Below are 24,903 nucleotides of genomic sequence, written 5' to 3'. Positions count from 1 at the left end.
GCTTCTCCATGGAAGGTCACAGTATAATTTAATATTCCTAACAGTTACACCTTCATCAGGCAGGAAATGAATACTCTAAATAATGACAATCATTGTCTTGGCAATTGGAATTTTCAAATGAAGAATGTTATTCTTCCATTTGTTTTAGTTAAGTAGCAGAGTGAGGAAAGCATTTACAAGTTTTAACTATTCACCCACTAATATTGGCATCTGTAATTTTGAATTTTTTGAATTTATATCTTCAACTCTCTTTTTTCCAGAGTCAACAACCACTCCAACTTCAACAACAGGTAGAAAGTTCATCACCGAATTCCAATAGTTTGCACTGATTTCACAATCATCAAAGTTACTCTGTCAAAGCATCAAAGTCTCCTTCGAATTTCATTATCCCAGAAATGGACCCCAATTGGATAGTAATTCTCACTCTTGAACCTGCCAAAATAAAAATGCAGGTTATCTATGCAAAAATATTTTTGAATTAACCTCTGCTTTTATACTGAAAATTTCCCATTGAGCAATTTTCAATTGTATGAAACTTAGAAATGAAGAGCACCTTTTGGCCCATTGGATTCTGTGCTCGTTTCCTACAGCAAACTAAAAGCAACCCCAATTATCTGATATCAATTCTTATCCCTGCATCTTCCTCTGCTTCAAATGTTTATTTACATTGCTGCTTAAAGATGCAATGGTCCCTGTCTCAACCATTCCCTGTGAAACCACACTGCATGTTCTGATCACGCCAAGTATATTACTTTTTTCAAAACCACTTCACACTCTCTCACTACCTCAATATTCCCCTCTAGCTGTGGGGTGACCACCTTCTTCTACATGCAGTCTCGGATCGATGTATGTCCACTGGGCATTCAGAAGGATCTAATGGACATGACAGCTGTGGCAGAATCATTTGAAACCTTCAAAAAGGAGCTGCATTGCAATTGCTTCTCGGTTACTGTCAGCTTTATAATATTAATAAGATTATGTTGCTGGTGGAAGAAAGGTACAGGAAATGAGCAAACCCTTCTAAATAAGACTGAGGGGAGGATTATGAGAAATGCATAGTTGATGAATTGTCAACTGGTAAACTACTTTTATAAATGATGGGATGATTTTATACCTTCCACAATCACAGCTTCAAATGTCTCCTTTCCAGCCTCGACAACAACTACAACTTCAGCAACAGGTATGAAATTAGCTGTGCCGTTGTACCGATAGTTTCAGTAAAGTTGTACAGTGAACGAAACCTGCATGTTTGACGATATTATAACTGACATTCAGCATTGATAGATTCTGAGATGATTTTCCAGTCTGCACATTCACACCATTAACTGTGTTCTTTCCAGCATCAACATCAACCACAACTTCAACAACAGGTATCTAACAAACAATATCCTAAGAACCAAAATTCTTAATATGAAGAAGGAGTTTTATCTATTGAGATAGCGGCAGAATTTTACTTCCGGGGTTGAGGGAAGCAATGGGTTTGGGTATGGGCTGGGGGGTCGGCGGGAGGGAGGTTAAAGCCCTGAAAAATGCTGGGGGTTCGAGAATACCAATTCTAACCCGTCCCTTCCAGGTTTAATCACTGTGTGTTAGTTGGCGAACCGAGTGGGAAATCCACATCATGATTGTGGTTAAGGAAATCAATTATGTAATTTGTCAATTAATGGAGGACTTAACCTCAGTGTCTGGCTTTAACAGCCAGAGCATGTGTTTCCCGAGCTGTTTGGAATTTACCAGGGTCATCAAGGTGAGAACACAGTAGGGAGCTATTGTTCAATGAAACTGACAGGCTTGAAAGTCTTTAACCAGTGAAAATGCACAGCTGTTGGCCAGTCTATGTGAAAGGTTTGTGTTAGAGAGTCATAGAGTCAGACAGCAAACAAACAGGCCCTTCAGCCCACTGTGTCTGTGCCGACCATCAAGCACCGATCTATTCTAATCCCATTTTCTGGCACTTGGCCCGTAGCCTTGTATGCTATGGCATTTCAAGTGCTCATCTAAATACTTCTTAAATGTTGTGAGGGATCCTGCCTCTACCACCACTTCAGGCAGTGTATTTCAGATTCCAACCACCCTCTGGGTGAAAATTTTTTTTCCTCAAATCACCTCTAAACCTCCTGCCCCTTACCTCTAATGGCCCCTCCACTAAGGGAAACAGTTTCTTCCTATCTATCCTATCAATGCCCCTCAATTTTGTATACCTCAGTCAGGTCTCCCCTCAGCCTTCTCTTCTCGAAGGAAAACAACCCTAGCCTATCCAGTCTCTCTTCATAGCTGAAATTCTCCAGCCCAGGCAACATCTTGGTGAATCTCCTCTGCACCCTCTCCAATGCAATCACACCTTTCCTATAGTGTGACGACCAGAACTGCACTGAGTACTCTGGTTGTGGCCTAACTAGCGTTTTACACAGCTCCAACATAACCTCCCCGCTCTTATATTCTATGCCTCGGCTAATAAAGACAAGTATCCCATACGCCTTCGCAACTACCTTAACTACCTGTGCTGCTGCCTTCAGTGATCTATGGACAAGTACACCAAGGTCCCTCTGTATTCCTAGGGTCCTACCATCCATTGTATATTCCCTTGCTTTGTTAGTCCTCCCAAAATGCATCACCTCACACTTCTCAGAATTAAATTCCATTTGCCACTGCTCCGCCCATCTTACCAGCCCATCTATATCGTCTTGTAATCTAAGGCTTTCCTCCTCATTATTTACAACACCATCAAATTTTGTGTCATCTGCAAACTTACTGATCATACCTCCGATAGTCACTTCTAAATCATTAATGTACACTACAAACAGCAAGGGTTCCTGCACCGATCCCTGCAGTACACCATTGGTCATAGGCTTCCACTCACAAAAACAACCCTCAACCATCACCTCCTGCCTCCTGCCACTAAGCCAATTTTGGATCCAATTTGCTAAATTGCCATGGATCCCACAGGCTCTTACCTTCTTAACCAATCTCCCATGCGGGACCTTATCAAAAGCCTTACTGAAGTCCATGTAGACTACATCAACTGCTTTACCCTCATCCACATATCTAGTCACCGCCTCAAAAAATTCAATCAAGTTTGTTAGACATTACTTTACTACATTACTTGAATTACTTTTCTTTAAAGAATAGAGCTAGCTACAGCATGTCACAGGGTGGTAGATGGACCTTATTGGATAACCTCTGTGGATTCACACTGCATCAGGAGTGCAAATTCATCCAATAAACCATAAGACTGAAGGAGAGGATTGTTATTGTGGTTATTGAGGCGAGGCAGTAAAAATTCAGCAATAGGATGACAGAGCATTTCTCACACTGCTATTGTCACAAGCTAATTTAACCCGTGATGGTCAATGCTTGTGCACTTTCTCCAACTGCTTGTAATATGCAGGGCAGCCAACAAAAAGGCAGTGATCTCCAGATCAGGAGAATTTTATAGGTTGGAGCAGATGGCACTTCAGAAGAGTCATGTAAAACAGAAAAGCACAGTGGGTCAGGAAGGGACAAAAAGACTAACAGTAGGTAGCCAAGACTAGTAAACACATACCAGCTCCAACAGCAAGATCAACTACCTCCACCTCCATAACATTGATCGACTCCTCCTCTGCCTCAGCTCATTTCCTGCTGAAACCTTCATTCATTGACATCGAGTACAAGCAATAGCTTAATTTTAAAATTCTCATCCTTCCTTTCAAATCTCTCTATGGGATTGACCTTCCCGATCTCTGAAACCTCCTCCAGCCCTATAACCCTTCGAGATCTCTGTACTCCTCGTATTCCGGCCTCTGGTGCACCCCCTATTTCATTCACTCCAACATTGGTGGCCGTACCTTCAGCAGCCAAAACATTAAACTCTGGAATTCTCTCCCTAAACCTCTCTGCCTCGCATCCTCACCTTCCTGCTTTAACCTTCTGTTCTCTTCCTCGTCACCTGCCCTAATATCTATGGGTGTGGTACGGTCCCAAATTCAGTTTGATAATGCTCCTGAGAAATGCCTTGAAATGTTTTACTACATTAAAGATGTTGTTTCACTGCAAGTTATTGTCATTGTTGTTGTTGAGGAAGAAGCTCGGGACAAAGGAGAACCAAAGTTTCCTTGTTGGGCCTGTAAAGCAATTCTGTACTTCCTGGGTCACAATGAGGCTTAAATAAGATAAAACCCTTACCTACCTGGGCCTCTTCTGGCCCAGGATCCAACTCTTGGCAGCTTTGGCCTGACTGCTGTCATTGACCCCTGACTCAGGGTTCAGACTAAAACCTCCATTTGCACTTGATCTGCATGTATAAAGCAGCACTCCAAGATGTTCTTGCGGGCGTTCTGCTTGCCTGCTCAAGAGAACAGCTCATTATCAGGTCCGTGCAGGCCTGCAGCTGAATCAGGTTTAAAGAGCTGCCCTTATTTTAACTGCCTCGCTGCCTGTATTCCATCATTGTTGTATTATTATATTCAATCATTCAGTCACAACTTCACCTCACAACATCTTCAGAAATAACTGCTTTCACTCAAAGCGCTCAGGCAGTTTTCTTGAAGGATCAATTGATGCATCTATTAAAAGGTCGAACACACTTCAGAGACAATATTATGCAAGTCCAAGAACGTACTTCACTATCGCTGTTCCTCAGGAACTATCCAGGATCTTCCATGAAGCTGTTTTCCCTTCATTTACAAACACTTTCAAAGAAAAGATGGCCAGTAAAATTTGAACAGACGAGGTTTCTGAATCTGCACGTAACAACCACTGATTTTCATGTACATTCCAATTAAAAGTGTGTTTGGGAGTGGGGACGAGGTGGATGATGTCGTAGGTGATTACAGGCATGGCAAAACAGGGGCAGAACAACCCAAACATGCTTCATTTTTCACACAACAGCATTGCCAATTTATCACTTTTCATTGTACAATTATAGTAAGCGACTGTATTCTCTAAATCATAAAGTATAGAAGATTATGGTATTCTGTTGCAAAGTCTGTCCATTCTACAAATCTGATTTCAACTTTTGTTGCCTTTAAATTACCAGCATCAACTGCCCCTGGCAGTTATTTATGCTTTTCAACTCAATCTATCAAGCACTGTGCAAGATCGTTATAGACTTCTCTGTAGTTTCACAATTCTGAAAGTGAATTGTTCCTTCATTACATGTCATAGAGTCATTTACAGTACAGGAGGATGCCATTCACCCCAGCGGGTCCATGTTCGCTCTCCACAGAGCTATCCAGTCAGTCCCACTCCCCCACTCGATCCTCATAGCCTTGCAAGTCTATTTCCATAAATCGGCCATTCAATTTCCTTCAGAAGTTGTTGTTTGTGTCTGCTTCCACCATCCTTGTGGGCAGCCAATTCCAGGTCATTACCACCCGTTGCATAAAAATGTTCTTCTTCATAAAAGAACTGACTTCACCTTTTCTAAAATTGGATAATGCTGCAAAAGATGAAAGCATCTAGTAGCCGTCAGAGATTCGTGCAGACCTGCACACCCTCGCATTGCCAGTGAGCTCCATTCATCAGAGGGACAAAGCACCTCCTCCAGGTGCTCATCCCTCTCAGATCATCAGGGAGGTCCAAACGTGCCATGTGACAGCAGAGGAACAACAACAGTCTGCATCTGGGGGCCCCTCTCAGGGTGCTCCTGATGTGGACAGCGGCTCCTTGGCCCCTCTGCCAGTGACACGAACAATTCAACATGCCAGGATGACAGAGGATGGTCCTGACACACTTCAGCTGCACTACAATATGCCGGGTCCCTCGCAGCCTCGGGCAGTCAGAGGACAGCCGCAAAGGTCATCCCAAGCCACGGGGCAGCCTGATCAGCCACCTGCCTCTGGCATAGCTGGAGCTGAAGGGGGATCAACACGTAGGAGCACTCAGAAACAATTTAACAATCACTGTCATTGCACTTGGTTTCACTGGTGTGATTTAGATTTATGTTAATATTTGTGTTACGTTCAGTAAACTTTATTAAAATTCTCATTCTGTTTAGTTATGTCTGAAGTAAGTGATGATGTACAAAGTGATTTTTTTTTCTGCCTGATGTGGAGACTTGGGGGAGGTGCACCAGTGGACCATGGTGTATCAGAGGAAAAGGTAGACAATAGCAGCTGTAGTTAGTGATGATGGGCGAGTACTTTTCTGGTTTCAGCAGATGTGAATGCCTGGAGTTAGATTGACATGTCAGTCACTGGCAGACTGCATGGCTCATGAACCTCAGGTCAGGAGGAACACCTGAGTATGAGAGCCTCTGATCTTCCCTGGAACCCAACTCCTGTAAACATCCAACTGTTTCCCCCGGACGTCCAGGTGGCTGCACCCACTCCTTGTCCAACCCTTCACCCTCCTCGTCTGAGGCTGTCTCATGCTGAAAGTCTCCTCAGCATCCAGGGCTCCATCCTCTGCAGCACCAAGTTATGGAAGGTACAGCAGACAACCACAATGCAGGATACCCTTGCTGGCAATACTGAAAGACATCATCTAAGCGATCCAGGCACCTAAATCTCATCTTCAGAAAACTGATGGTCTGTTCAATGGTGACTCTGGTCATCGCACGGCTCGTATTCTAACGGTCCTCAGCCTCATTCCATGGGCTCTTCACAGGTGTCTTCAGCCATCTCTTCAGTGGGTAAGCCCTGTCACCAAGTATCTCTGCTTGAAGGTATTCGGGGGGGTTGAAAAGTGGTGGCACTTGGGAGTTCCAGAGAATTAATGCTTCGTGACTGCTTCCTGGAGAGCGAGCACACACCTGCAATAGACTCTTGCACTGGTCACACACAAGTGACACATTCATCGAGTGAAATCCCTTCCAGTTCATGAAGGCCCCTGGCTGGCCTGCAGGAGCTTTGATGGACATATGTGTACAGTCAATAACTCCTTGGACCATGTGAAACCCAGCAATGGTGCTGAAGCCTCTGGCTCTCTCAGCCTGACTGGCCAAATCAGTCTTGAACTTGATGTACTGGTGGGTCCTCCTGAATATGGCATCAGTTCCCACCTTTATGATGTGCAGATGATTGTGAGACTCTGCATGTGTCTCCTGTGGAAACATGGAATGAGCCTGATACATAGTTGTTCAGAGTGACATTGACCTTACAAGCCACAGGCATTGGATGGCCACCCACACAGTTGGAGCTGACCTCTGCTGCCATCATCTTACACGGAGATGTCGCAGTCTCTCGGGACAGGCGCAGTCTGCTAAGGCACTGGCGCTCAGACATCTGTCGGAAGCTCAACTGCTACTGGTACACCCTGCCTCCTGGGTAGACTCTTTTCCTCACAGGTCTTTGCACCCGGTGCACTCTGTGGCCTTCTGCCCCTCCCCCATTACCAAGCTGCACCTGCAGCTGGACAGCAGGTCGCTGATTTCCTTGGCCACGTGCCCGCCTGTCCCTCCTTGTCCAGTTCTCTTCATCACCAGAGGACCCTCATCCAGAATGCACAATGTCCATGACAGCAGTGTCCCTAAAATAGAATGGGCACAGTTTTTTAGTGCCTGCTGAGAGGAATGGCACTCAGACCCCACTTCCCTCCCCCATCCAGGAGAAAATCAGAAGCTATGGCTCTGCCAGGAGTATTACTCACTCAAGTGAGCCCTGGGGAGCCAGCAGTATCAGCTCGGACTTTTAAATTTACAGTTACATCAAACACACGAAACACAAAACTCCAGTACCTCAAACTCCTTCAGTGGGAGAGTCGTTGACTCTCATTTAAAGCTGCCGGGTCTGTGAGCACCTCCCCGCCCCATCTTATGGCCCATTGCACATAACGTAAAATGGCACAGGGGACGTACAATAACATTTAATTGGCTCTTTAATTGTCACAATTGGCCGTCAATTGTCTTAAATCGGCTGGCGAGCGGTGACCCCATCTCGCCTGCGTCCGACCAGTGGAAAATGGCGATCTGGTGTCATGACATGGGGGACACAATCCGACATCATCGCTCGTCATTTTTCACTGAAGCCACATCCGAGGATGCCTGATCTGTCAAGATAAAATTCCGACCGATGGCTCTGAATGCACGTCAAAAGGTGATAGATTGGTGATAGACAATGTCATATTGATCAGTAACACTTCCCTTTCAGAGAAAAACTTCTCTGTAATGATCCGTGATTATACACTTTTTGATTGAATGGTTATTTTGGAGAGATCGGTGTGTGTATTGACAGTGTGCAAGCTTCCTGTGTGTGTCTCATACAGCCTCCAAATTAAAATGCTATCCAAATGTTTTATACCTGAAAGCAATGTTTTCTGTTTTTCACCATCCGTTTCCTAGTTTCTCCCCCATTCATGTCACCGTTGTGATGTTCTTGGGTCTAAAAGTAAAGACACAACCAGAATTAGTAAAAGACACTCAAATGCTGCATACGGTGGGAAACAAGGATTCTTGTTATTGTTCAGCTTCCAAACGTTGGAATCCATCACATATTTCAGTTTTCAGCTCTGGTTAATGGCCTTGCACCAACAACACTGATCTATCTTGTCTTGAGCTTCCTGCATTTTCATTCTTTTTAACTCGTGACTCAAATAGCCAGGAGCAGGGTGTTAGTCATGGTGCAAAAGGGCATGTTCTGTTATTGCTATTCATTAGTGCCCAGTACTTGCATTCCTATTTTCTTTACGACAGCTGTTTTCAAACTTTCAGTTGTGCCTTTCACTGTATCCTTTCCAGCATCAATATTCAGCATTATGGAATTCATTGCTTCTGCTGCCCATTTCCACATGTTTGTTCACTTCACATCCAGTATTTCCCACTGAAAGAAGATGCAATTTCTCAATATCCTCCTCACTTAAACCTTCAAATCTCTACTTTGCAGCATCAACAATGACACCGACAACAACTTTGACTTCAACAACAGGTATCAAATTACCAATAGTAATTGAAACATTTTACATTGACCTCACAACATAGTCATTGTATGAAGATTGACTGCAGGTTTCAGTACTTTTTTATTTTATTTTTATTTAGAGATACAGCACTAAAACAGGCCCTTCGGCCCACTGAGTGTGTGCCGACCAGAGAACCACCCATTTATACTAACCCTGCAGCAATCCCATATTCCCTACCACCTACCTACACTAGGGGCAATTTAAAATGGCCAATTTAGCTATCAGCTGCAAGTCTTTGGCAGTGGGAGAAAACCGGAGCACCCGGAGAAAACCCACACCGTCACAGGGAGAACTTGCAAACTCCGCACAGGCACTACCCAGAATTGAACCCGGCTCCCTGGAGCTGTGAGGCTTCGGTGCTAACCACTGCTCCACTGTGCCGCCCTTGATAATTAGTATTCTCCATGGAAGGTCACAGTGTAATTTAGTATTCCTAACAGTTATACCTTCATCAGGCAGGAAATGAATACTCTAAATAATGACAATCATTGTCTTGGCAATTGGAATTTTCAAATGAAGAATGTTATTCTTCCATTTGTTTTAGTTCAGTGTATTGTTCAGAAGCAGAGTGAGGAAAGCATTTACAAGTTTTAACTATTCATCCACTAATATTGGCATCTGTAATTTTGAGTTTTTTGAACTTATATCTTCAACTCTCTCTTTTCCAGAGTCAACAACCACTCCAACTTCAACAACAGGTAGAACATTCATCAACTAATTCCAATAGTTTGCATTGATTTAACAATCATCAAAGTTACTCTGTCAAAGCATCAAAGTCTCCTTCCACTTCCATTATCCCAGAAATGGACCCCAATTGGATAGTAATTCTCACTCTTGACCCTGAGAAAATAAAAATGCAGGTTATCAATCCAAAAATATTTTTGAATTAACCTCTGCTTTGAGACTGAATATTTCCCATTGAGCAATTTTCAATTGTATGAAACTTAGAAATGAAGAGCACCTTTTGGCCCATTGGATTCTGTGCTCGTTTCCTACAGCAAACTAAAAGCAACCCCGATTATCTGATATCAATTCTTATCCCTGCATCTTCCTCTGCTTCAAATGTTTATTTACATTGCTGCTGAGAGATGCAATGGTCCCTGTCTCAACCATTCCCTGTGAAACCATACTGCATGTTCTGATCACGCCAAGTATATTACTTTTTTCAAAACCACTTCACACTCTCTCACTACCTCAATATTCCCCTCTAGCTGTGGGGTGACCACCTTCTTCTACATGCAGTCTAGGATCGATATATGTCCACTAGGCATTCAGAAGGATCTAATGGACATGACAGCTGTGGCAGAATCATTTGAAACCTTCAAAAAGGAGCTGCATTGCAATTGCTTCTCGGTTACTGTCAGCTTTATAATATTAATAAGATTATGTTGCTGGTGGAAGAAAGGTACAGGAAATGAGCAAACCCTTCTAAATAGGACTGAGGGGAGGATTATGAGAAATGCATAGTTGATGAATTGCCAACTAGAAAACTGCTTTTATAAATGATGGGATGATTTTATACCTTCCACAATCACAGCTTCAAATGTCTCCTTTCCAGCCTCGACAACAACTACAACTTCAGCAACAGGTATGAAATTAGCTGTGCCGTTGTACCGATAGTTTCAGTAAAGTTGTACAGTGAACGAAACCTGCATGTTTGACGATATTATAACTGACATTCAGCATTGATAGATTCTGAGATGATTTTCCATTCTGCACATTCACACCATTAACTGTGTTCTTTCCAGCATCAACATCAACCACAACTTCAACAACAGGTATCTAACAAACAATATCCTAAGAACCAAAATTCTTAATATGAAGAAGGAGTTTTATCTATTGAGATAGCAGCAGAATTTTACTGCCGGGGTTGAGGGAAGCAATGGGTTTGGGTATGGGCAAGGGGGTCGGCGGGAGGGAGGTTAAAGCCCTGAAAAATGCTGGTGGGTTGAGAAAACCAACTCTAACCCGTCCCTTCCAGGTTTAATCAATGTGTGTTTGTCGGCGAGCCAAGTGGGAAACCCACATCAAGATTGTGGTTAAGGAAATTAAATATGTAATTTCTCAATTCATTGAGGATTTAACCCCAGAGTCTGGCTTTAACAGCCAGAACATGTGTTTCTCGAGCTGTTTGGAATTTACCAGGGTCACAAAGGTGAGAATACAGCAGGGAGATATTGTTCAATGAAACTGACAGGCTTGAAAGCCTTTAACCAGTGAAATTGCACAGCTGCTGGCCAGTCTATGTGAAAGATTTGTGTTTACAGCACTTGTTCTCAGAGCCTGAATACACTGCTTCATGGGTGATTTCCAACTTTTTGGATGTCATGTCACTTTACTAACCTTGATTTTTAAATTTCTTTTCATGGGATGTGAGTGTTACTGCCAAACTAAGCATTTGTTCTGCATCCCCAATTTCAATTGAGAAGTTGGGTGTGAGCTTCTTTCTTGAACCGCTGCAGTCCAAGTGGTTGTTGGGGCACCCACAGTTCTGTTCGAAAGGAAGTTCTAAATCTTTGACCCAACAGCAGCGAAGGAACAGCCATACAGTTCCAAGTCAGGATGGTCTGTGGCTTGGAGGGGAACTTGCAGGTGGTGATGTTGTTTCCCATTTGACTGTTGCCCTTATCTGTCGAGGTGGTAGAGGTAGTGGGATTGAAAGATGCAGTATAAGGAGGCTTGGTGAGTTGCTGCAGTCCATCTTATAGATTGTACACACTGCTGTCACTGTGCACCAGTGGTGGAGGGAGTGAATGTTTAATGTGTCAGATGGGGTGCAGATCAAGTGGGCTGCTTTGTCCTGGATGGCATCAAGCTTCTTGAGTGTTATTCAAACTGCACATATCCAGGCAACTGGACAGTATTCAATCACAATCCTGACTTGTGCCTTGTAGATAGTGGACAGGCTTTGGGGAGTCAGGAGGTGAGTTAATTGCCACCAAATTCCCAGCCTCTAACATGCTCTTGTATTCACAGTATTTATATGGCTGGTCCAGTTACATTTCTGGTCAATGGTAACCCCCAGGATGTTGATGGTGTAAATCTGTATCTGTAGAATATATGTTGATACATATTGATAATATGGACTTGGCTGTACAGGACATAATTTCAAAATCTGCAGATGAAATAAAACTTCTAAGTATACTGCACTGTGAGAAGAAGAGTGATGGTGGGACCTGTACAAGAAGGAAGGGTTGCATCTAAACTGGAGGGGCATAAATATCCTGGCTGCGAGGTTTGCCAGCGTCACTTGGGAGGGTTTAAATTAGTGTGGCGGGGGGGTGAGAACCAGAGCAGTAGGTCAGCAGGTGAAATAACTGAGGGGGAACTCGTGAATAAGGCCAGTAAGAGTGAGAGAAAGAGCAGGCAGGGAGATGTTGCTGAGCACAGCAGGACTGGTGGTCTGAGGTGCATTTGTTTCAATGCGAGAAGTATAACAGGTAAGGCAGATGAACTTAGAGCTTGGATTAGTACTTGGGACTATGATGTTGTTGTTATTACAGAGACTTGGTTGAGGGAAGGACAGGATTGACAGCGAAACGTTCCGGGATTTAGATGCTTCAGGCAGGATAGAGGGGGAAGTAAAAGGGGTGGGGGAGTTGCATTACTGGTTAAGGAGAATATCACAGCTGTACTATGGGAGGACACCTTGGAGAGCAGGAAGGGTGCAGTCACAATGTTGGGGGTTTACTACAGGCCTCCCAACAGCCAGTGGGAGATAGAGGTGCAGATATGTAGACAGATTTTGGAAAGATGTAAAAGCAACAGGGTTGTTGTGGTGGGTGATTTTATCTTCCCCTATATTGACTGGGACTCACTTAGTGCTCGGGGCTTGGATGGGGCAGAATTTGTAAGGAGCATCCAGGAGGGCTGCTTGAAACAATATGTAGATAGTCCAACTAGGGAAGGGCCATACTAGACCTGGTATTGGGGAATGAGCCCGGCCAATTGGTCGAAGTTTTAGTAGGAGAGCATTTCGCGAACAGTGGCCATCATTCCGTAAGTTTAAGGTACTTGTGGATCAGGATAAGAGAAGTAATCGGGTGAAGGTGCTAAATTGGGGGAAGGCTAATTATAACAAGATTAGGCAGGAACTGAAGAATTTAGATTGGGGCAGTTGTTTGAGGGTAAATCAACATCTGACATGTGGGAGTCTTTCAAACGTCAGTTGATTAGAATCCAGGACTGGCATGTTCCTGTGTGGATGAAGGATAAGTTTGGCACGTTTCGGGAACCTTGGATAACTAGGGATATTGTGAGCCTAGTCAAAAAGAAAAAGGAAGCATACATAAGGGCTAGAAGGCTGGGAACAGACAAAACCCTTGAGGAATATATGAAAGTAGGAAGGAACTTAAGCAAGGAGTCAGGAGGGCTGAAAGGGGTCATGAAAAGTCATTGGCAACAGGATTAAGGAGAATCCCAAGGCTTTTTATACGTATATAAAGAGCAAGAGGGTAGCCAGGGAAAGGGTTGGCCCACTCAAGGACAGAAGAGGGAATCTATGCGTGGAGCCAGAGGAAATGGGCGAGGTACTAAATGAGTACTTTGCATCAGTATTCACCAAAGAGATGGACTTGGTGGATGATGAGTCCAGGGAAGGGAGTGTAGATAATCCCAGTCATATCGATATGAAAAAGGAGGAGATGTTGGGGTTCTTGAAAATCATAAAGGTAGATAAGTCCCCAGGGCCTGATGGGATCTACCCCAGAATACTGAGGAAGGCAAGGGAGAAAATTTCTGGGGCCTTGACAGAAATCTTTGTATCCTCATTGGCTACAGGTGAGGTCCCAGAGGACTGGAGAATAGCCAATGTTGTTCCTTTGTTTAAGAGTAGCAAGGGTAATCCAAGAAATTACAGGCCGGTGAGCCTTACATCAGTGGTAGGGAAATTATTGGAGAGGATTCTTCGGGACAGGATTTACTCCCAATTGGAAACAAATGGACTTATTAGTGAGAGGCAGCATGGTTTTGTGAAGGGGAGGTCATGTCTCACTAACTTGATTGAGTTTTTTGAGGAAGTGACAAAGATGATTGGTGAAGGAATGGCAGTGGATGTTGTCTACATGGACTTCAGTAAAGCCTTTGGCAAGGTTCCTCAAGGCAGACTGGTACAAAAAGTTAAGTCACACGGGATCAGAGGTGAGCTGGCAAGATGGATACAGAACTGGCTCGGTCATAGAAAACAGAGGGTAGCAGTGGAAGGGTGCTTTTCTGAATGCAGGGCTGTGACTAGTGGTCTTCCGCAGGAATCAGTGCTGGGACCTTTGCTGTTTGTAGTATATATAAATGATTTGGAGGAAAATGTAGCTGGTCTGATTAGTAAGTTTACGGACGACACAAAGGTTGGTGGAGTTGCGGATAATGATGAGGATTGTCAGAGGATACAGCAGGATATCGATCGGTTGGAGACTTGGGCGAAGAAATGGTAGATGGAGTTTAATACGGACAAATGTGAGGTAATGCCTTTTGGAAGGTCTAATACAGGTGTGAAGTATACAGTAAATGGCAGAATCCTGAGGAGTATTGACAGGCAGAGAGATCTAGGCGTACACAGATCATTGAAAGTGCCAACGCAGGTGGATAACGTGGTCAAGAAAGCATACGGCATGGTTGCCTTCATCGGTCGGGACATAGAGTATAAAAATTGGCAAGTCATGCTGCAGCTCTACGGAAGCTTAATTGGGCCACAATTGGAATATTGCGTACAATTCTGTTCGCCACTCAACCAGGGGAAGTGGAGGCTTTGGAGTGGGTACAGAAGAGGTTTGCCAGAATGTTGCCTGGTCTGGAGGGTATTAGCTATGAGGAGAGGTTGAATAAACTTGGATTGTTTTCACTAGAACGACAGAGGTGGAGGGGCGACATGATAGAGGTTTACAAAGTTATGAGCGGCATGGACAGAGTGGATAGTCAGAAACTTTTTCCCAGGGTGGAAGAGTCAGTTACTAGGGGACGTAGGTTTAAGGTGTGAGGGGCAAAGTTTAGAGGGGATGTACGAGGCAAGTTTTTTACACAGAGGGTGGTGGGTGCCTGGAACTTGCTGCTGGGGGAGGTGGTGGAAGCAGCGACATTTAAGAGACATCTTGACAAAAACATGAATAGGATGGGAATGGAGGGATACGGACCCCAGAAGTGCAGAAGGTTCTGGTTTAGACAGGCATCAAGAACGGCACAGGCTTGGAGGGCCGAATGGCCTGTTTCAGTGCTGTATCTCTCTATGACTCCGTTCACATCCAGCAATTCCCACTGAAAGAAGATGCAATTTCTCAATATCCTCCTCACCTAAACCTTCAAATCTTTACTTTGCAGCATCAACAATGACACCGACAACAACCTTGACTTCAACAACAGGTATCAAATGACCAATAGTAATTGAAACATTTTACATTGACCTCTCAACATAGTCATTGTATGAAGATTGACTGCAGGTTTCAGTACTTGATAATTAGTATTCTCAATGGAAGGTCACAGTGTACTTTAGTATTCCGAACAGTTATACCTTCATCAGGTAGGATAGTTATCCTCTAATTAATCACAAAATATGTGTTTCTGTCATTGTCTTGACAATTGTAATTTTCAAATGAGAATGTTATTTTTCCATCTGTTATTTTAGTTCAGTGTATTTTTAAGTAGCAGAGTGAGGAAAGCATTTACAATTTTGAATTATTCATCCACAATTATCAGCATCTTTAATTTAGGGACTTGAATTGATTGGACTTAGAGCTTCAACTCTCTCTTTTCCAGAGTCAACAACCACTGCAACCTCAACAACTGGTAGGAAGTTCATCACCTAATTCCAATAGTTTGCAATGATTTAACAATCATCAAAGTTACTCTGTCAAAGCATCAAAGTCCACTTCAGCTTCTATTATCCACAGAAATGGATCCCACTTGGATATTAATTCTCACTCTTGAAACTTCCAACATAAAAATTTAAATTATCAATCCATAAATATTTTTGAACTAACCTCTGATTTTATACTGGGTATTTCCCTTGAGCAATTATTCAATTAAATTGAAATTAAAAATTAACAGCACACATTGGCCAATGGATTCTGAGCTCCTGTTTCCTCCAGCAACTAAAACCAACCCCAATGCTCTGTGTTAACACAGAATGTCCCATTTGTTCCACCAAGACCACAGGAAATAACTGTTTCCTCAGGGAATTTTTAAGGGAGCACACATCTGATCCGACAGGGAGTCTCTCTCTGAGAACTGAACACCAGTTAGAATCAGGAGACAATCAGTATCCGATGCCTGAGCACAATTCAGCAAATTAAACTAGCACTGAACCCGGGATCTCTAACTTGAATTTCTTCAATCTTCGATACAATCTGTTAAAGTCCATAATATAATTCTCCATTTAATAACCATCTATTTTCCAAAATCTATCAAAGTTCGACCGTGCCTCATAAACTTTGAATAGATCATCTTTCTTCCAAAGTACATCCCGGAACTAGAATAGAAGATCCAAACCTTCATTCATTTTGAACAAGTAATTTGAAAATAAAAATGAAGGGAGATGTTGTGGTGTGTGAGTAGCACATGACTTGTTTGCTTTCTTCTACCTTTGGGACCCGGAGTATGACTTGATGTGAGTCTATGTATATTGGCTCCCTCTAGTGGCTAGGGACATACAGGTTCCTGTCCATGCTGTTAGCAACTCTGATGGGGTGTTTCTGGAAACTGCATATACGTAGGAGGAAGTGGGGTCTAACTTTTCAAATTTTTCCAGGTTGGCTGACTGAACAGTAGGGGTTTTCATCCAGGATTCCTCCCAGACTTCCTTTAACTTGCCCTCTTGGTCGCTTTTTTCGCCATCCCTTTCTAAAGATTTGCCATGCAGCCTTGTACCTGCCTGTCGCCTTTTGTTCTCGGCAGGAGTCCCTTACAATTCACCAGCCCTCTGCTGGAGGGTCCTCCTAACACCAGTACCGGACTTAGGGGTGCAGGTTTCACTATAGGTTGGGGTTTCTCCTCAACCTGGCACATGTGGCAACTCTTGCAGTACTCAGCACATCTTTGTGGAGTTTTGTCCAGTCAAACTGCTGTCTTATGCAGGCTTTGGTCTTTCATATACTGGCATGTACAGCCACTGTAGTCTCGTGCGCCCTTCTTAATATTTGTCTCCGGTACCTCTGTGGCACCACTAACTGGTGAATTTCTGTCCACTCATTGCTCTCAGGTCTGTGAGGAGAACTCCATTTCCTCATCAGTTCCTCATTCTGTAAATAGTAGCAATCAGGGACTTCCTCTGCTTCACTTTCAGACTGGGCAGCCTGTGCTAACTCTCGCAATACTGGGTCGGCTAACAGCCTCAGCTAGGGAAAATCCATTTAATTAATTCCCTGGATCTCCTAACTTTCCAAAGAAAGTCACAGACAGGCAGACCTCATGGTCATCTGCTTGCAGTGCCAATGCAGGAGCTGGTTTGATCATGGCCTGATGCAAAACACATTCCGGGAAGCTGCAGGTGTCCGTGTCCCGCCACAGCCCTCTCTCTCACCTCCGACGGTCTTTCTTTCACTACTGTGGGGACTGCCAACATCAACCCCGCCAGATCTTTACCCAGGAGCAGGTCAATTCCATCCACAAGCAAACTGGACACAATCCCTATGGTCACCAGTCTCGAAACTAGGTTGCACTCCAGGTGCACCCGATGTATAGGTTCGGGCATAAACATCCCTCCAATACCATTCACCACCATTTTGGTGTTCACTGCACTCTCTGGGGAAAAGGTGAGGCCTTTTCCAAGTTAAACAGATCTAGTGGCCCCTTTGTCCATAAGAATTACTATGGGCTTGCTGGCCCCAAACCAGGGATATGGGGATTCGTTCCCTTCAAACAGAAAACCCTGATAACCTTCAGGAATCCTATTAAATTTTCCTGCACTTGCATTAGTAAGCTTCTTGAGTCTCACTCTTACTGCAGATAAAGCCACAGCTTGTTCTGCTGTGCTTTCCATCAGGGTGCCGTCTTCACCGGGATCCCTGGTCGATCCTACCAGTTTTCCCTTTAGTTTCCAGCAGTCAGATTTTAAATGCCCTGCTTTATTACAATGGAAGCAGACAGGTCTCCAGGTCTCATTCTTGCTCACAGCACCTTCCTTTTTGGCTGGAGGAGGGGCCTCTGTGTCTCCTGCTTTATGTTTTCTCCCAGGACTGCCAGGGCTTCTATCACCTTCTTGCTCTTTGTCCTTTTCGGATTTGTGGGCATGACTGAGAAAGGTTCTCCCCTGGGAAACTGACTTATAAATTAAAGCAAACTCATCTGCCAGAATGGACACTTGCCGGGCTCTCTGAACCCGCTGCTCCTCTACATGGGTCTTTATGGAGAGTGGGAGAGAGTTTTTAAATTCCTCTAACAGAACAACATCCCTGAGATTCCCATAGCTGAGCTGTACTTTAAGAGCCCTCAGCCACTGGTCAAAAGCCAACTACTTACTTCTTTCAAATTCCAGATGAGTTTGATTAGCTTGCTTCTTGAGGGTTCTAAACTTTTGGTGATAGGCTTCGGGTACTAATTCATATGCCCTGAGGATAGCATTTTTATTCAGTTCATAATTTGATGAACTCTCATCTGGCAACAGTTAGCTTGCTTTGTAGTAAAAGAGACCAGGTCTCAGCTGGCCATTTTCGCTGCCTTGCCAGTTTCTCAAAGGATGCAGAAAATGCCTCCACATCTTCCTCATTGAATTTTTGGATCAGATCAGCTAGATTTAACAATTATGTACCCAGCTCTGAATTATGTCCCTCCATCTTGGCCTTGCTTTCACTGGGGTTACTCTCTTGCCCCCTTGTTAACTCAAGCCACTTGAACTCTCTTTCTTTGCATTCATTCTGGAATTTATTTTTCTCTCTCTCTCTCCTGCCTTTCATTTCCCTCACGCTCATTCTGGAAGGCTCTCTCTTTCTCCCTCTCCTGTCTCTCTCTCTTTCTCCTTCCCTGTCTTCTCATTCAAGTTTCCTTTGTTCCAATTGTATCTTGGCTAGCAGTACCCTGTCTGGGTTCACGCTAGCATGCATACGCGATACACACATGCAGATAGGGACAGAAAAGAGCAGAAGAAAAATAAAGTGGAAAAGTTTGAGGCAATATCTGAAGAGTTTTTGCTACAGGTCTTCAAGCTCACTGCAGAGTCCTTGATTGTAGGTCAATCTTGCTTTTCATTGGGGCCCAGTATTCTTCTTAAACCTTGTTCGCTTTAGAAGACTTTTCTCTCTTGGTGTTCATGTGTCTTCAGTGGATTCATAGGCTTGTGAAAAAAGATGGGAGCAGGCAGACAGGAGAGGAGGTCTGCTTCAGTCTAGGAGAATTCTGCTTTGCACAGACTCTCAGTTCAAACTCAGTAACAGCAACTTAGTCATGTGAATAAAGGGTCTGACCACGTCTGTTTGTGGATTGAATTTCAGCAAGGAATATCTCCTTTGTCTACAAGCACTGTCTATTAATATCCAAAAATGTCTCTCCAGCCAGGGGCCTGGAATCCCCTTGTCACTGCCCTTCTCGTCTTCCCAGCAACAATTTGAAATTTTATGTCCATGTGGCAAAATTAATGTGCCTCATACTTGGTAGGTGGGGGCCTGCATGAACAATCCATTTTCCTAAATCTATAAAGTCTGACCATGCCTTTAATAGATCATCTTTCTTGTAAATGACATCCAAGAACTCCAGTTGAAGATCCAAACCTTCATTCATTTGAACTGATGGGCATTCTGTTCACAAAATACTTTATTTCTGATTTTACTTCAGGCAGGAAGGCTGTACCTTGTTTCTGCTTTGGGCGGGACGTATCCCGTGTCCACATATCTACTTCATTATTCCACTGGCCATATTTTTCAGACTCCGAGAACATCGCAGTGTAATCACACCTCAACAATTTCCACTTGCTTTCTGCCATTTCTCACAGTGACTATTTTGATTGTAGTTTTAATCTTCATGTTGCCATCCTCTGCTACCATATCATTGTTTTAAAAGCCAGTTGATCAAGGATAATACTGGATCCAATCTTTATTCTGTCTTACATTTATTTACAATGTTAAGCATCACAAGCATGTACCTCCCAACTCAACCACACACAAACTACGGTAGATGTGTCTTTATATGTGCTCAAGGGAATCCCCAGTTAATGCCCACCACCTGCACACAATATAATACAATTAATATCCAGTTAACATTGGGCTGCATAATATTTATGAGATTGCATTTCTGGTGGAAGAATGGGGACAGAATCCCTTCTAAATAGGACGGCAGGTTATGAGATAGGCATAGTTGATCACTTGACCACAGGTATACTGCTTTTAAAAATGATGGGATGATCTTACACTCACATCATGAATTTTATCCATTCCAGCATCGACAAAGACTGCAACTTCAGCAACAGGTATGACAGTAGCTTTGCTGTTGTAACAATAATTACAGCAAAAATTGTGCAATGAATGACACCTGCATGTTTGATAACGTGACAACTGATATTCTGCATTAAAGGATAATGGGATGATTTTCCAGACTGCATATTCACAACATTAACTGTGTTCTTTCCAGCAACAACATCAACAGCAACTTCAACAGGTGTACAATAAACAATATATTCTCAACAAAGATTTCCAATAAAATAGTAACCAAAATTCTGAATATGGAGAAGTTTAACCTGTTGAGATAGTGGCAGAATATTAACTGCCGGGGTAGGGGGAGAGCGATGGGTTTGTGTGCAGGCAGGGGATGGGGTTAAGGCCCTGAAAAGTGCTGGAGAGCAGGTTGTGGATTTAAATCAAGGTTCCGGCATTACCAGCCAGCGCATGTCCTTCCTGAGCTGTGTGGAAATCACCAAGGTCAACAGGCGAGAACACAGAGAGGAGCTACTGTTCAATGAAACTGACTGGCTTGAAAGTCTTTAAATTGTGAAATTGCATCGTTGCTGGTCAGTTTATGTGAACTGGTTTGTGCTCCCAACATTGATTTCCAAAGCCTGATTACATTATTTCACAGGTGATTTCCAAATTTTTGGAAGACCTTTCACCTACTTTGGTCTTTAGGCATCTCAATATATACAACAGATATATATTTACAACTCAGACTTGGGTAGACAGGATATAATTTTAAAACCTGCAGATGACACAGAATCTTTAAAGTGAACAGCGAGGAGAGTGATAGACCTCAAGAGGACATAGTCGGGTGGAATGGGCAGAGACGTGGCAGATGAAAATTAACGTACAGAAGCTCGAAGTGATGCACTGCCTGAAAGGGAGCAATAAAGAGAGGTGTAATGATACTGATGATACGAAGTGACCAAGGTGATTCCAAGTCACATATTCTGAAGGAAGATTCTACGCAAGAAAGGGTCAAGTTGCTAAATATAATTTTACTGCAAGTAAAATACTGAATCCAGGTATTCTGAAGCTTTTTCATTTAGTAACTGGTACAAATGAGTGAAGTAACTCAACTCGTTTCATTGGACAATCATTGGGCAGCAAGTGGTCACAGTTCTCCAACCACGAGCAAGGCTCAAAATGAGAAAATCATTTTTTCACTGATTAATGGACATATGGAAGAGATTAACAGACACTGCATTTAAATCACCTTCAGCTGATATGTTCAAAATGCAGCTTCAGGACGAGATTCAAAAGCGTGAAATCTGTTTTTTTCATGACATGACAACAGCTATTCTGCATTCTATGATGATGAGATAATATTCTATTTGCCACACTTACCTCATTTACTGTACCTTTACAGAGCCAACAACAATTACAACAACAGGTATGAACTTAACCAGACCTCATCAACAAAATGTTCCAATTTATCTGGCAACAATTTTCAGCAAGAAATTCAAAAACTGTTCTGTCTGATGTTATTTCATCTGCTCTTTTCCCTCTAAACTGATGGTAGTAATTTGTATTCTCCACAACTACACGAAATGTAACCTCACCGGTAGCAACATATTGACTGTAGCAACAATGGGGATACAATTAATCACATACTTGCAACAATATCTACTAGTTTAATACTAAGCAGAAAGGTGTTGACCCCCAATCCCTAAATATTCCACACCACAACATGTATGATTGACTGAATTGAAAAATGTCACCAGTACTGTCTTGAAAGGATCAAGTGATTTAAAGGTTCAGGGTAGTGAAGATATTAAGAGCAACAGGCGAAGATATCACCGTGTTCCATTGTGTGAAGTTCACACACCAGTACAACGTATAATTCAGTGGCTGCCTGGTCAATGCAGGTCCCTTCTAACATAATGAATACTTTCTCCTTGGTTCCAATGACCCAGGTGGTGAGTGCCAGTACCTGCTGTGCCAGTGTTCCTGCCACTCTTCTCCCCACAGAAATTCACCTTCCTTCTCCAAATCCAACATAGCCAGAGGAATGACGTTGGTCAACACTCATCGGTAAAAGGGAAAATAAGTGGGCATTCATGTTTCATAGAAAATGCCAAATACTGATGGAGTAACAAGGAATGTTAACACATGGAGAGACTTGATGAGCTCATTGGCTCTTTTTCACTGATAAGATCTTACAACTTGTTAGCTGATATTTGCCACTGAAAGATCATGGAGCGTATTTGTATGATTCACACATATACATTGCAATGTTCACTTCCACTGTTAGTGAACCCCAACTACAATCACACAATTAATTTAACAAATATTCAGCAGTACATTTAAATAAGATAATGAACAAGCAATACAATAGCTTAGCTTTTGGGATAGGAAGCTGTCAGCACTTACTGTCTTTACTCCTCCACAACTGATGGAAACTTCTGGAGTTGTCACATGCACATTTAGATGTGAAATCTGTCAGTTGTTTCCCCATAAGGTCTGCTGTTGAAATTCCCCAGAATTGTTTCCCCGATATAAACCCTCCCAATTACATCCTCAAATCCACTAATCCTTGAAAAATTCATTCATAGGATGTGGGCGTCACTAGCTGTGCCAGCATTTATTGCCCATCCCTAATTACCTTTGAGAAGGCGGTGGTGAGCTGCTTTCTTCAACCGCTGCAGTCCATGTATATAAATTGTCAAATAAATTTGTCAAACTGGATTTCCCTTTAGTAAAACCATGTTGACCTGTTCTAATCATACTAGATATTAGACATGACTAAGATGAATTTATGTCTCAAGTGTCACTGGAGGTGAAAGTTTAAGTGTGGGGCAAATATCAGCTAACATGTTGTAAGATCTTATCAGTATGAGCACATGATCCTTCCTCTCCGGCATCCCTGCTACTGTCTGACACAAGTCTTTGGTGTTGCATTGGCCACAAAATAACATGAAGGGCACCTTCACTATCCTGGTGCATCGAAGGTCCTTGCTGGCAAAGAGGGTGGAAATTCTGGCCAATCCATGAACTAATGCAAACAGAGCTAGGTTTTCCCAGCGATGTATCTTACAGCTCACTCCAACTGTCCAATTTGCAAATTTGAGAGTGACTCTTTTCAAAAGAAGGTTGTCCTTTTGGAGTCTGGGCTACGATTCAGGACTGAACCTTACAGGCTCTACTTTGGCCAACACACCTGGTCTCAAGCAGCAAAACTCTGCCAACACAATGTCTAGCCTCTTTGAGAAAAAGAAAGTGGCATTTCCCAAAGTAGATCCCAATCCTTACACTGGTGGCCTTCCTTGTGCAAGCTCTCACTGCAAAAGGCTCACCAGGAACCATCACGGCCTGGGCAACATAGTGCTACTTCCAGCTACCTCCCAAGGAGATTATAGGAGTATACGGGATAGTCTGAAAATTGTGGTTATAAAATGCCTTTCTTGATTTTTTTTATTTGTTTGTGGGATGCGGGCGTGGCTGTCTAGGTCTTAACAACTGAGATTTTGTCCTGAAACATGGTACAATTAATTTGTATTTTCTACACTTCTACTTTGAAATACTCAGCTTCCAGCAACAACCACTCATCAACTTCGACAAGAAGTATGAAATTAATCATATCGATTTAGCATTATCTTCAGAATTAAAAAGATACATACACAGGCCTCGGTTTTCTGATTGGAACACCAATGGTAATGCATTCATTTTCAAGTGTTACTATCATTGTTATTAGCAGGACACACGGCTGAGTGTCTTCATGTTCACCCGACAACGAGCTCCTTTCATTGAAAGTTGATGGAATAATCATTACATCTTCCCCGCACTTAAACTTTCACCTCCAGTGACACTTAAGACATAAATTCATCTTAGTCATGTCTAATATCTAGTATGATTAGAACAAGTCAACATGATTTTACTAAAGGGAAATCCAGTTTGACAAATTTATTAGAGGTTCTGGAGGATGTTATTAGTAGGTTTTATAAAGAGGAAACCAAATGTCACTTGATAAGGTTCCACACAAAAGGTTAATAGGCAATATAAGGGCTCAGGGAGTTGGGGGTAATATATTTGCATGGATACAGGATTGGTTAACAGACTGTAAGAAAAGAATGGGCATAAACATGGCCTTTTCACTTTGGCAGACAGTGAATAGTGGAGTGCCACAAGGATCAGTGCTGGGGCCTCAGCTAGTTACAATCCATATTCATGATTTAGATGAAGAGACTGAGTGTAATGTATCTAAGTTTGTTTATGATACAAAGGTAGGTGGAAATGTAAACTGTGGGGTGGACACAGAGAGGCTGAAAAAAGATATAGACAGGTTAAGTGGGTGAGCAACACGATGGCAGATGGAGTATAATGTAGGGAAGTGTGAAGTTATTCACTTTGGTCATAAAAATAGAAAAGCAGAGTAATTTTTCAAAGGTATGAAACCTGTAACATTTGATGTTAAAAAGAGACTGTGGTGTGCTTGAACAAGGAATGCTGAAAGTTAGCATGCAGGAAGAGTAAACAATTAGGAAGGCAAATGACATGGTGGCCTTTATTGCAAGGGGATTGAAGTACAGCAGGGTTGTTCAACATACGGCCCATGGCCCACGGCCCGGCCCACCAAATGTTTCCATCAGGCCTGCAGATGTATTTCAGAGATGAGGAATTTTCCATTGTCTTCTTCCAGAATATCTTTTTAAAATAATTCGCAAGT

General features: G+C 42.9%; 1 protein-coding gene across 1 annotated transcript in view; it reads left to right on the top strand.

Annotated features, from left to right (window-relative positions):
* Positions 1 to 24,903, top strand: part of LOC137376881 (mucin-6-like) — a 316,041-nt gene that overhangs the window by 181,455 nt on the left and 109,683 nt on the right. Inside the window, exon 15 of the mRNA XM_068045837.1 lies at positions 15,619 to 15,648. Within this exon, the coding sequence (XP_067901938.1) occupies positions 15,619 to 15,648 (30 nt within the window). The remainder of the gene's footprint in view (positions 1 to 15,618; positions 15,649 to 24,903) is intronic.

Source organism: Heterodontus francisci, chromosome 14 (genome assembly GCF_036365525.1).
Source record: "Heterodontus francisci isolate sHetFra1 chromosome 14, sHetFra1.hap1, whole genome shotgun sequence".
Lineage (NCBI taxonomy): Eukaryota > Metazoa > Chordata > Chondrichthyes > Heterodontiformes > Heterodontidae > Heterodontus > Heterodontus francisci.
The sequence above is the reverse complement of the archived record's forward strand: the minus strand, read 5'-3'. Positions and strand labels throughout refer to the sequence as shown.